Raw genomic sequence first — 12,347 nt, 5'->3', positions numbered from 1 at the left:
TAGCTCAGTGGTTCCGGCACCTGCCTGGCAAGCGCAAGGTCCCAAGTTCGATCTCTGGTACAAAAAAAAAAATGATTCTAGCTCTAATTGTGTTTTTAACCTGTATAGCATCCCTTTCCCTGTTGCTACCACCTGCATCTAGTAGAGTACCTTGCATATAGTTAGTGGTCAATAAAGTATTTTATGAAATCTTTAATTAACCAGAATGTATGCCATACTTTGTTACCAGTCAATGAACCTGAAAACAGGTATTCAGTCAAAAACTTTGAACCAATGTATTTGGTTGGAAAATATTCAGCCCACATACCTATTTTGATATCATATAAATGCACTTTGCAAACTGTAAGGCTTAGTAATAATGCAGTGATACTCATGAAAATTATACGAATGATGAGCCTGAGGAATGGTTTCTCAGCCTTGGCACCAGTGACGTTTTTGACTAGATAACTCTTAGTTGTGGGAACTATTCTGAACATTGGAGAATATCTAACAGCATCCTTAGCTCCTACCCACTAGACACTATTAGCACATGTCCCTGTTGTGACTACCAAAATGTCACCAGGCATCATCAAATTTCCCCCAAGGGAAACCCTCTTGACTGCCTGAAGGCATCGTGAAAAAGACATGCAAATGGTCACAAGTCTTTCATATTAAGGCAAGAAAAGGAAGGCAAGCATTTTAGAAAGGTTTTCAATAAGCAAAAGCAACCTCAGTTAACCTAAAAATCCCATTAACCCCATTCTTTGAGTGTTCTATTCCCTAAGCATTCCAGATAACAAAAATGTACTGTACATTCTATTTTCTGACTTGTATGCAAAGTTCAGCTCATTTTCCATCTCAACAGATGAGTACAGAAATCCAGTTCATGGGTGGGGGATCTTCAGCTTCATCGCTTTTGCTATCTATTTTAAGTGACAGTGATGCTACTGACCTGGAAGTGCAGAGAACCCCTTTCCCCCTTTTGACATTCTAACTTTGATATTAGCAATTCTTCCTATTTTATCTGACTGAAAGCAAAATACAACAAAAGAAACATGTCCAATTAACTGTCATTTTACTGTATATGAAAGACCTAACACTTTGTTGATCATTTAAAAGCATTTGTTCTAGTCATCCTGCTGATTTTGCAGCTGAATGTGCCCTTCTTGAATAAGCAATATTTCTCATTTCTTCTTTCTCTAGGTTGTGATCCTGGGGAAACATTCAAGAGGTTATCACTACATGCTTGCTAACCTGGTAAGAACAAGCACTTTAGTCTCCCTAGGCAATATACAATATATTCTATTTTGTTTTTGTCATCCGTAATCCAAAAAGGAAATACATGAAGTACCTAATGTATTTTCTAGAAGCTTAGAGAAATGAGTTTAGTAAATACCAAAACCTGTATGTAATAGCTTTATTTTCAATTATGTTGCCTTTATTTTAGCTGTGAAACTATGTTCATTTGTTACCTAAAAATTATTGCATATGATTCCTCATTTTATTATTCTTACATTCAATTTGGATTTGAATTTAAACTATTTTAATCAGGTTTGAAATGTAAATCAAGGGACAGACAACACAGAAAACTGACTCCTACTCAACTGATCCAATTGTATGTACACATCACAACTGGATTTGTCCTTTTAGAAAAAGACTACTACCAAATCTTTCCAAAACCAGATGCCAGAGTAGGTTTCAACATGGTACATTAAGTGCCACTGTCAAAGTGTAAAGGTGCCTTCCTATTTACATAAAATATAACTTGGATCGCAACCTTCAAATTCCCTGCGTCTTTAAAATTTGTGATATTCTAAAAGCTAGTGCTTCATTAAAGTTATTTCCTACCTCTTCTTTATCTGAAAGGATAATTTGTTTATAAATTAACAAAATGGCTTCCAAATTAGTAATATCTGTTTGGCAAAGGTTCTAAATAATACTGTCTTCGTAGAAAGAGAAATATTAAATTATCACTGTAATACTAAGAATCTATTAAATTCTTATATAGCATGAGCTCTAACCTCAATTTTTTTCATTAGCACAACAGAATCATGATCATTATAATGCTCTTAAACCAGAAGTATAGCAACAAAGGTGAAAGATTACTGTAATTATAGTCTTAGTTTTCTTAAGTTAAAGTAAGTACCTTATTTTGTTTTAATAATAAATATTTTAAAATGAGAAAGGAAATGTTACTTAAATCTTTTATGTGAAAGTATGTACATTCAAACACTTGATAAGATGTGGATTAGAGCCACTGCTTTCAAATTATTTCTTCAACAGTCTACTCAAAGTGGAGCACTTCAGTCCATTTTGGGGATAAATGAATAAACACTTTTAGCAGGAGAAATCTTGATTCTTAATTCACATCTGAATATATTCAATTTGGTTTTAGGCAACTTATGAAGGATGTTTTGACTCAATGGAGGCTAGACTAGGGCTGGGCAAAAAGTATTAATGTCACAATAAGGCACCTGAGGCTGCTATTGATGACTTTCAATTATTCTTTCCTCACCCATACATAGTCTGCTCTCCTTCACCCTTTTCTCCTTCATCTATTTCCCCTTTCTCTGCTTTATGTATCCTAGAAAGCATCAAAGTATATAGCATAGTCATAATGTTATAAATGAGTGGTTGAACTATTACTGACAGTACATGAGATGATTTTAGGTAATATCCCCACAAACTTATTTTAACAGTAACATATTTCTTTAATATATATTAGAAAACTATAAAACTAGTACATCAAAATCAAAAGTTTACAGATATTATTACCTCATACACAACTAGAGATTCAACAGAAGTGAAACAATTTTTTAATGAAGTAAACAATAGCATGAGTGATGAAAATATATATCCAAATCTGTTTTCCTGTACAATTCTACAAAAAGTGGTAGTGGTTGTACATGGTTGACTAAAGTTTGAGAAAGAACATTGAACTGGGTATCAGAATGTTTGAGTCCTTTGAAAGTACATGCTAAGACAGAAATAGTGCACAAGACATTTATTAGGAGCAATACTTATGAAAGAAAATACTTCTGAGAGACGTGAGTAGGTAAAGAGCTTCAGACCATAATGCAGGTCTGATACCGCAGAAGGAGAGGAAAAGGAAGGAAGTCGGGTAGAAAGACCCTCAGACTGTTGTGTAGATCTCAGAGAGTCTTGGCCTTCACAACTGGGTGTTCCAATGCAAAGACTGTACATAAAGGACCCCTCTTCTGTCCCAAATAGCAAGCCATTACATTCCCACTTTTCTCAGCTGCTCAGGAAGCACACCTTTCCTCTTGAAGGCTGAGGTAGATCCTGAAGGCACCAGAAGCTGGAGGTTGTCAGTTACCTTAACTTCTCAAGGTAGGTTGTGTTTCAAAGGGAGATCTGGGTAATGCATAGCAATAGTTGTCCCAGTTGGCCTAAAATGACCAGATGATCTATGAAGACCTTTCTCAATCTAGAATTTCAACTTGGCCTCCATATTCCACTGATGATCCTTCAGGTGAGCTTTGGTTTCAACTTTGAGATGCAGAGTTGACACAAATGACAGCCTGCAGAGTAATAGAACTGAAAAAGAGAATTGCTAGGACAAGGTAGGGTGAAAGAGTGTAGACTGAGTGCTGAACACACAATTCAGAATTATGAGACATTGGGGGAATGCCTACTCCAATAAGTAAAATCTGATCCTTCAAAAAGAAAGTAAATGTATAGTATCATGTCGGTCTGAGTAGTGAAAACATAAATTCATTTATCATGCTTCTCTTCCTTTAGTGACCTTCTTTTTATTTGAACTTAGCCATGTGTTTCCATAAGTCCCTGTACTCTGTATCAAATTGCATTTGGGCAACAGAGATAGGAACTGCTCATCTCTGATGATAATAATGGGATAGACTATCCTGTCATGGTTTCCAGATTTTGTAAGCAGATAAAAATACCCCAAACACCTCCAGCAAAGGTATACACACGCAGAGTAAACTAAAACTATTTAAAAGTCATTTGGATGGTCAAAAAAAGGAAGTGAAGCTAAGAAGATGTTTCCTTTCAAGATGAGCCATCTGGCCTTTCAAGATGAGCCAGCTGGGTAAAAGCTGAGGAGATATATATATAAATGCTAATCTGTATCTTGGTGTTACAACAGTACATAACTACTCCTTTCTTTGACAAATGCAAATTCAAGAACATTCACTCTGCCTAACTAAGCTTCCTGGAATCACCTGCACTACAACTCCAAGTGTGCCCTTTGATGTTGAGCTCCATCTATTTGGCAGACTTCCATGTGCTTTTACAGACCTTCCCTAGTAGCTATCTTAAAGCGAGAAGAGTTGAATATTCCAAGAATGCTTCAACAAAGGTTTTTCAAAGTTTAGGGTGTACATATCACAGTGGACAACAAACTGCAAAAAAACCCTCTTAATTTGCTAAAAGCCCTGGGGGGAAAATAAGATTGTACCAAGAACAGGCCAGAAATGTGGTCTGCTTAGGCCAGCAGTTGACATCCCAAAAGAGCAAGTAAGTGTCTTACAAATTCTGTATCAGTCCGTTACGTCTTTTTTTAGAGGGTTGTTCCATTATGAAGTGTTGTTTTCTCTTGCAGGACTCCGAGGCAGTTTCTCTACTGCAGTCTAGGAGGTAATAGGCTTGTTCTCCTTCTCCCCAAATGCCCCCAGGAGAGTGAAGTATTGCTACAACATGTCAATCAAGCAGCCTCACTTTCTCTCTTAGCAAGGTCTTGGATCACGATCCTTTACACTGTACTGCCAGCCATGTTATATCACATAATTGAATATTTTTCCTTTTTGTCAAAAATAATAGTTCAGACATTGTGCACAGAACCCTAGACTAAGATTAAGAATAGATGCAAAATGAGGTGAAACGAAAAAAATAAGATTTGGAGCTCATTTAACTCACCTTATGATAAGCCAAACCTCTCTGGACCTCAACATGTTAATACTGATGTTGTACAATGATTTACTTAACACTTTGGGGAAATAACTGCCCTGACATCAACTCAAGACACTTTTATTGCTAATGTAAACAGTTTTTGTAATGGCAGTCAGCAAATAAAGGGATGCTTATCATCCAAAAACCAAAAATGGAGGGTCCCAGAACCCAGAAGGAAGCTCCCCCACCGCCATCCCAAGCTCCTAGGTCAGAGAAGCTGAGCCGGTCCCAGCACCTAGAAGGAAGTTCCCTGCTGCCATCCCAAGCTCCTAGGGCAGAAAAGGTGAGCCGCGCGGGTGGCAGAAGCACCCACCCCCAGTGGAAATGAGAAGACATGTAAACAAGCCTCAAAAACAGACTTCTGGATCACCTACAGCAACCCCAAAGGGAAACGAGATGGAACAATCTGATACTCAACCACCTGGACTCTCTGAACTGGCAACAAAAGAGGATCTGGGAAAAATGAAATCAGAAATAATTTCTCAGATAACAGCAAAGATTGTGCTCATGGTGCAAGACATGATTAATAAATCTAGAGAGGACACAGATAAAAAAATAGAGGATCTGAGGAACATGATGGAATCCCAACATAGGAAACAAATGGAATCCATAAAACAGATGCAAACACATTTCCAAAAAATTAAAAACTCCATCGAAAGTCTGTGCAGCAGAATGAACCAATGTGAGGATAGAATTTCACATATAGAAGATAAGATTGCAATTAGTGACCAGGAAAAGAAAAATTGCTTCAAAATTGTAAAGGAACATGAGAAATCAATCCAGCAGCTCCTAGACGATGCAAAGAAGAATAACATAAGACTGATTGGAGTCAATGAAGAAAGAGGAGAGAGTGCAGATGACATAAAAAAACCGTTCACTGAAGTGATGGCAGAAAACTTCCTAAGGAGGGGAAAAGAACTTGACATACAGATAAGTGAGGCACATAGGACTCCAAATAGCCTTGATCAAAAAAAAAACTACACATAGGCATATAATAGTTAGGATTCCAGAAATCCAACAGAAGAACAAAATTCTACAAGCAGTTAGAGAAAAGAAACAAATCACATGCAAAGGAAAACCCATCAGAATCACAGCAGACTTCTCAATGCAAACCCTCAAGGCAAGAAGAGCTTGGAGTGATGTATTTCAAGCCCTAAACAAAAACAGCCTCCAACCTAGATTGATGTATCCTGCAAAACTATCTTTCAAAATTGATGGAGAAATAAGATACTTTCATGATAAAGAGCACCTCAGGAACTTCATGAATACCAAACTGGCACTCCAAAAAATTTTAGACAATACCCTAGGAAAAGACAATGAGGATCACAACCCCAGGAAACCCAGCAGAACCCATCCATTGGGCATGACAAATTAAATGCAAAGGGGGAGAATCCAACAAAAAGGAAAGGCCATGACAAGGCTTTTAAAACTTTTAACTTCATCTCCCTAATGAGTGTATAATTCAATCTTGTTATTGTACTGATTAGTATTTTTCTGATTCTAGAGTTGCATACCTTTCCTTGTGCTGTACTGGCTATTTATCATCTTATGTCTACTTTTTAATTGGGTTGCATATTTATGAGCTCTAAGAATTCTTTATATATTCTGGTGATAGGTTATATGTGTTGTAAATATGGTCTGTTTAAGGACTACTTTTCATTTTAATGATGTCATTTAAAGTTCTAAATTTTGATGGAATCTCATTTAATAATTTTTTTCTTTTATACATCATGTCTTTTGTATACTAGGTAGTTCTTGCGTACCCTGAATTCATAAACATTTTCCCTTATAATTTCTTCTTAAAGTTTTATGCTTTTAGACTTTCATATTTAGGTTCATAGATCCCTTCAAGTTATTTTCATGTATGGAAATAAAGGGTTGAGGTGAATTTTTTATGTACGGATACCAGGTGTTCTAGTGCCGTTTGCTGAAAACACTATCTTTTCCTCAGCTCTTGAATTGAGTTCATATTCTATAAAATGCTAATGTTAAATAATCTTTCAAAACTCAGTGGACCGTATATGTGTGGTTCTATTTCTAGATTCTCTGTTTTATTCAAATGATGCATATGTCTTTCCTTACACCAACACTGCCTTGATTGCTGTAGCTTTAGAAGAAGTCTTAAAATTAGGTACTAAGCATCTTCCAGCACTGTTTTTTTTAACTTTTCTAGGTCCTTTGTACTCCTACATAACACTTAAATTTCTATATCCAATTCTTCATTTACAGCAAGTATACACAGACCTGAATTTTTATATATACCTTGTGTTTTCTAATCCTGCTAAATTCAAATACAAGTTCTAGGGGCTCCTAGAGATTTCTTAGTATTTTCTCTGTAGATGACCATTTCATCTACATGTAAAGATTTTTCTTCTACTTTGCCAATCCTATCCTAATTGTGTCATTTTATTGCCAGACTATTTTGGTGGGGCCTAGGTTTCAAAGTTTAATGGACAGATAAAGAGTAAGCATATCTGCCCTGGTTCCCCACCTTAAGGAGAAAGCATTGTATCTTATCCATTCATATAAGGCATTCTCACTGGAAGTATGGAGTACATGTATTTAATCTGTTGAGAAGGTTCTGTTCTACTTCTAGTCTCCTGATAGCTTTTACCATGAACAGCTATAGAATTTAGTCCAATACTCTTTCTCCAACTAGTGACAGGATCATATGGCTTTTTCTTTTCCTCTGTTAAAATGATGACTTTTGGGGATGGATCTTCCAATGCTGAACCAACACTACCAGCCCTATAATAAAACCACTTTCTACATCCTGCCAGATCTGACTTCTAATAGTTTGTTTTGTTAAACAAATTTCTATCTATGTTCATACTTTTTTCTTCTATTATCTTTATCCAGTTTTAGGATTAGCACAATGTTGAGTTCCTAAAATGAGGGGAAAAGTGTTCCTTCTTTTTTCTGCTTTAATTGTTTGATATAATTTATCACTTAAAATGTATGTAAGCCTGCTATTGTCATATAGATAGGTTTTCAAACTAGGAATATACTTTCTTTAATAGGTGCTACTGAAATTTTATATTTCCTCCAGAGTTAACTTCATTAATTTGTCTTCCAAGGTACTTCTTAGAAGTTGTCGATTTTATTTCAAAACAGATTTTTGAAATATGCTTTCTATATCCTTTTAAATTCTGTACAATCTGTGGCAATGTCTCCTAGATCTTGATATTGTAATTTTAAAAAGTGTATAATTGATATTGTGTAACAGGAAGAAAGGGTCTAAAAATGCAGGAGAAGTGGGAGGGGTAAGGGAAAGGAAAAAAGGGAAAAGAAAAAATATGAGAAAAGGAAAAAAATGGAAACTAAGTCTTTGCAAATAGGGAAGGGTGGAGGGGGTGAAGGGAGGACAGGGGAAGGGGAAAAAATAAGAACCAAGATACTCATGTAACGCTACAAGATCCTAATGATGAATGTAACTGTATTTTATACCTAAAATGTACCAATAAACTTAATTGGGGTGGGGGGGAAGGAAAGTTAGACCAGATCACTCTTTCCAAAAATGTTATATTTGTACATGAGTTGATGGTAGGTAGTACCTAGAAAAACTTCTTTCTAACTTATTAGTTTTAAATTTATATTAAATGTGTACTAGAAAGAATATCCCACTGATTCTGTAACTTTTATACATATCATCCTTTAGAATGAAGCTAAAGTAGAGGGTTTTTAAGAATATAGTCAATGGCAGAGGAGCAGAGCTGCCCCCAGCACAGAGGAGGTGAAACTCCTGGGCCGCCATACCATAGACCCCAGCAAAGAGGAGGTGAGCCATGCAGGTGCCAGCAACACACATTCCTCCCCCCTTCTCCCCCCCACCCCCCGTTGAAATGAGAATACATGTAAACAAGCTTCCAGATCACCTAAGGTAACCCCAAAGGGCAACAAGATGGAACAATCTCATACTCAACCACCTGGACTCCCTGAACTGGCAATGAAAGGGGATCTGGAGAAAATGAAATCAGAAATAATTTCTCAGATAGCAGCAGAGAATGTGCTCATAGTGCAAGACATGAGTAATAAATCTAGAGAGGACACAGATAAAAAAAATAGAGGAGCTGAGGAACATGATGGAATCCCAACATAGGAAACAAATGGAATCCATAAAACAGATGCAAATACATTTCCAGGAGATTAAAAACTCCATCAAAAGTTTACACAGCAGAATGAGCCAATGTGAGGACAGAATTTCAGGTATAGAAGATAAGATTGCAATTAGTGACCAGGAAAAGAAAAATTTCTTGAAAAGAGTAAGGGACCATGAGAAATCAATCCAGCAGCTGCTAGATGATGCAAAGAAGAATAACATAAGACTGACTGGAGTCAATGAAGAAAGAGGAGAGAGTGCAGATGGCATAAAAAAAAAAAAACTGTTCACTGAAGTGATGGCAGAAAACTTCCCAAGGAGGGGAAAAGAACTTGACATTCAGAAAGGTGAGGCATAGAGGACTCCAACTAGCCTTGATCAAAAATATCTACACATAGGCATATAATAGTTAATATTCCAGAAACCCCTCAGAAGAACAAAATTCTACAAGCAGTTAGAGAAAGGAAACAAATCACATACAAAGGAAAGCCCATCAGAATCACAGCAGACTTCTCAATGCAAACCCTCAAGGCGAGAAGAGCTTGGAGTGACATATTTCAAGCCCTAAATGAAAACAGCCTACAATGCAGATTGATGTACCTTGCAAAACAATCCTTCAAAATTGGTGGAGAAATTAGATACTTTCATGACAAAAACCACCTTAGGTGGAATACCAAACCAGCACTCCAAAAAATTTTAGACAATATTCTAGGAAAAGACAACAAGGATCACAACCCAATGAAGCCCAGCAGAATGAATGTATCAGGCACAACAAAAAATTAAATGAAAGGGGGAGAATCCAACAAAAACAAAAAGTCATGACAATGATAAGTCAATACATATCAGTTATAACCATCAATGTGAATGGTCTCAATTCACCAATCAAAGAAATAGGCAGAATGGGTCAAGAAGCAAGTTCCAGCAATATGCTACATACAAGAAGAACACTTAATTAAAAAAGAAACTCATAGACTGAAAGTTAAAGGGTGGAAAAAAATACACATTGCAACAGGAACCAAAAAAAAAGAATAAAAGCAGGAGTAGCTATCCTCTTTGCAGATCAAGTGGATTAAAGACCAGCACTGATTAAGAGAGACAAAGGACACTACATCCTTGTAAAGGGAACAATCCATGAGGAAGAGATGACAAACATAAACATATATGCACCACACTCAAGTGTGCCCAACTATATAAAACAAATACTAACAGACATGAAAAATAAAATAAGCACTAATACAATAGTAGTGGGGGACCTCAATACCCCACTGTCACAAATAGATAGATCAAATAGACAAAAAAAAATCAATGAAATACTAGAACTCAATCAAACTCTTGAACAAATGAACTTAACAGATGTTTACAGAGTGTTCCATCCCAGAAAATCAGAATACACATTCTTTTCAGCTGAACACAGGTCATTCTCCAAAATAGACCACATCATTGCTCATAGAACGTGTTTAAGTAAGTGGAAAGGAATTGAAGTTATCCCCTGTATATTATGAGATCATAGTGTGATGAAATTGGAGATCTATAGCAAAAGAAACCCCAAGAATTTCATAAACACATGGAAATTGAACAAGACACTTCTGAGTAACCAATGGGTCACAGAGGAAATTAAAGAACAAATCAGACAGTTCCTACAATTAAACGGCAATGAAAATACAACATATCGGAATCTATGGCACACAATGAACACAGTCTTACGAGGGAGATTTATAGCAGTGAATTCTCATATTAGGAAAACATAGCAAGCCCAATTAAACAACGTGATGCTGAACCTCAAGCTTCTAGAAAAATAAGAGCAGGATAACCCCAGAGCTCACACAAGGGTGGAAATTATGAAGATCAGAGCAGAAATCAATGCAATGGAGTATAAGAGAAAAATACAAAATATCAATGAAGCCAAGAATTGGTTCTTTGAAAAAATAAACAAAATTGACACACCCTTAGCCAACCTTATCAGAAAAAGTAAAGAAAATGCCCTAATGCATGCAATTAGGAATGAAAAAGATGAAATTACAATGGACCCAGCAGAAATCCAGAGGATCATGAATACCTACTTTGAGAAGCTACACGCTAATAAGATGGAAAACACAGAAGAAATGAACAGATTCCTAGATATGTATGAATTACCAAAGTTGAATGAAGAAGACCTAATAATTCTAAATGACCCAATGTCAAGCAATGAAATTAAAAACTTCCCAACTGAGAAAAGCCCAGGTCCTAATGGCTTCACGACTGAATTTTACAAGACATTTAGAGACGAACTACTGCCAATACTGTTTAAACTCTTCAATGAAATTGAAAGGGACGCAATACTCCTGAATTCATTCCTGGAAGCAAGCATCACCTTGATACCTGAAGCAGAGAATGACCCAACTGAAAAAGAGAACTATAGGCCAATCTCACTAATGAACACAGATGCAAAAATACTTAATAAGATACTGGCAAATAGAATGCAGAAGATCATCAAGAAGACCATACATCCTGACCAAGTGGGATTCATCCCAGGGATTCAGGGATAGTTCAACATATGCAAATCAATAAATGTACTACACTATATCAATAGAGCCAAGGACAAACCCATATGATCATCTCAATAGATGCAGAAAAAGCATTAGACAAAATTCAACATGCTTTTATGATAAAAGCCCTACAAAAAACTGGAATAGACAGTCTCTATCTCAATCTGATAAAAGCCATCTATGAAAAACCAACAGCCAATATCATACTAAATGGTCAAAAACTGAACTCCTTCACACTAAAATCAGGAACAAGACAAGGATGTCCATTATCACCACTCCTGTTCAATATAGTCTTGGAAACATTAGCCCCGGCAGTTAGACAAGAGAAAGAAATAAAAGGAATAAAGATAGGAAATGAAGAAGTCAAATTGTCATTCTTTGCAGATGACATGATAGTCTGTATAGAAGACCCCAAGAACTGCACCAAAAGTCTTCTAGACTTAATAGCCAAATTCAGTAAAGTACCTGGATACAAGGTCAACACACAAAAATCAATAGTTTTCTTCTACGTGAACAACAGACTCACTGAGAGAGAAATAGGGCAAACAATTCCTTTCAAAATAGCATCCAAAAAATGGAAATACCTAGAAATCAACCTAATGACAGAAATCAAAGACCTCTTCTCTGAAAACTATAGCACTCTGAAAAGCAAGATTGAAGATGATATCAGAAAATGGAAAGACATCCCTTGCTGCTGGGTAGGAAGGATCAACATAGTGAAAATGGCCATACTTCCAAAACTGCTATATAGATTCAATGCAATCCCAATTGAAATCCCAGCAGCATACTTCACAAACCTTGAGAAAACAATC

The 12,347-nt window shown here is 36.4% G+C and overlaps 1 protein-coding gene across 4 annotated transcripts in view; it reads left to right on the top strand.

The window, feature by feature from the left end:
* The window catches only part of Gria3 (glutamate ionotropic receptor AMPA type subunit 3), a 356,081-nt gene that overhangs the window by 215,124 nt on the left and 128,610 nt on the right, over positions 1–12,347 (top strand). For all 4 annotated transcript variants that reach the window (XR_015446824.1, XM_004860012.3, XM_004860014.3 and 1 more), the window contains exon 5: positions 1,183–1,236. Coding sequence is in view for 3 of the 4 variants with exons in the window: in XM_004860012.3 (XP_004860069.1) it covers positions 1,183–1,236 (54 nt within the window). In the remaining variant the exon portion in view is untranslated. The remainder of the gene's footprint in view (positions 1–1,182; positions 1,237–12,347) is intronic.

The sequence above is a fragment of the Heterocephalus glaber genome, unplaced genomic scaffold, assembly GCF_053883595.1.
Source record: "Heterocephalus glaber isolate CG9 unplaced genomic scaffold, H.glaber_assembly_v1.0 deba00001729, whole genome shotgun sequence".
Lineage (NCBI taxonomy): Eukaryota > Metazoa > Chordata > Mammalia > Rodentia > Bathyergidae > Heterocephalus > Heterocephalus glaber.
Note: the sequence above shows the minus strand (reverse complement) of the source record. Positions and strands in the feature narration are given on the sequence as shown.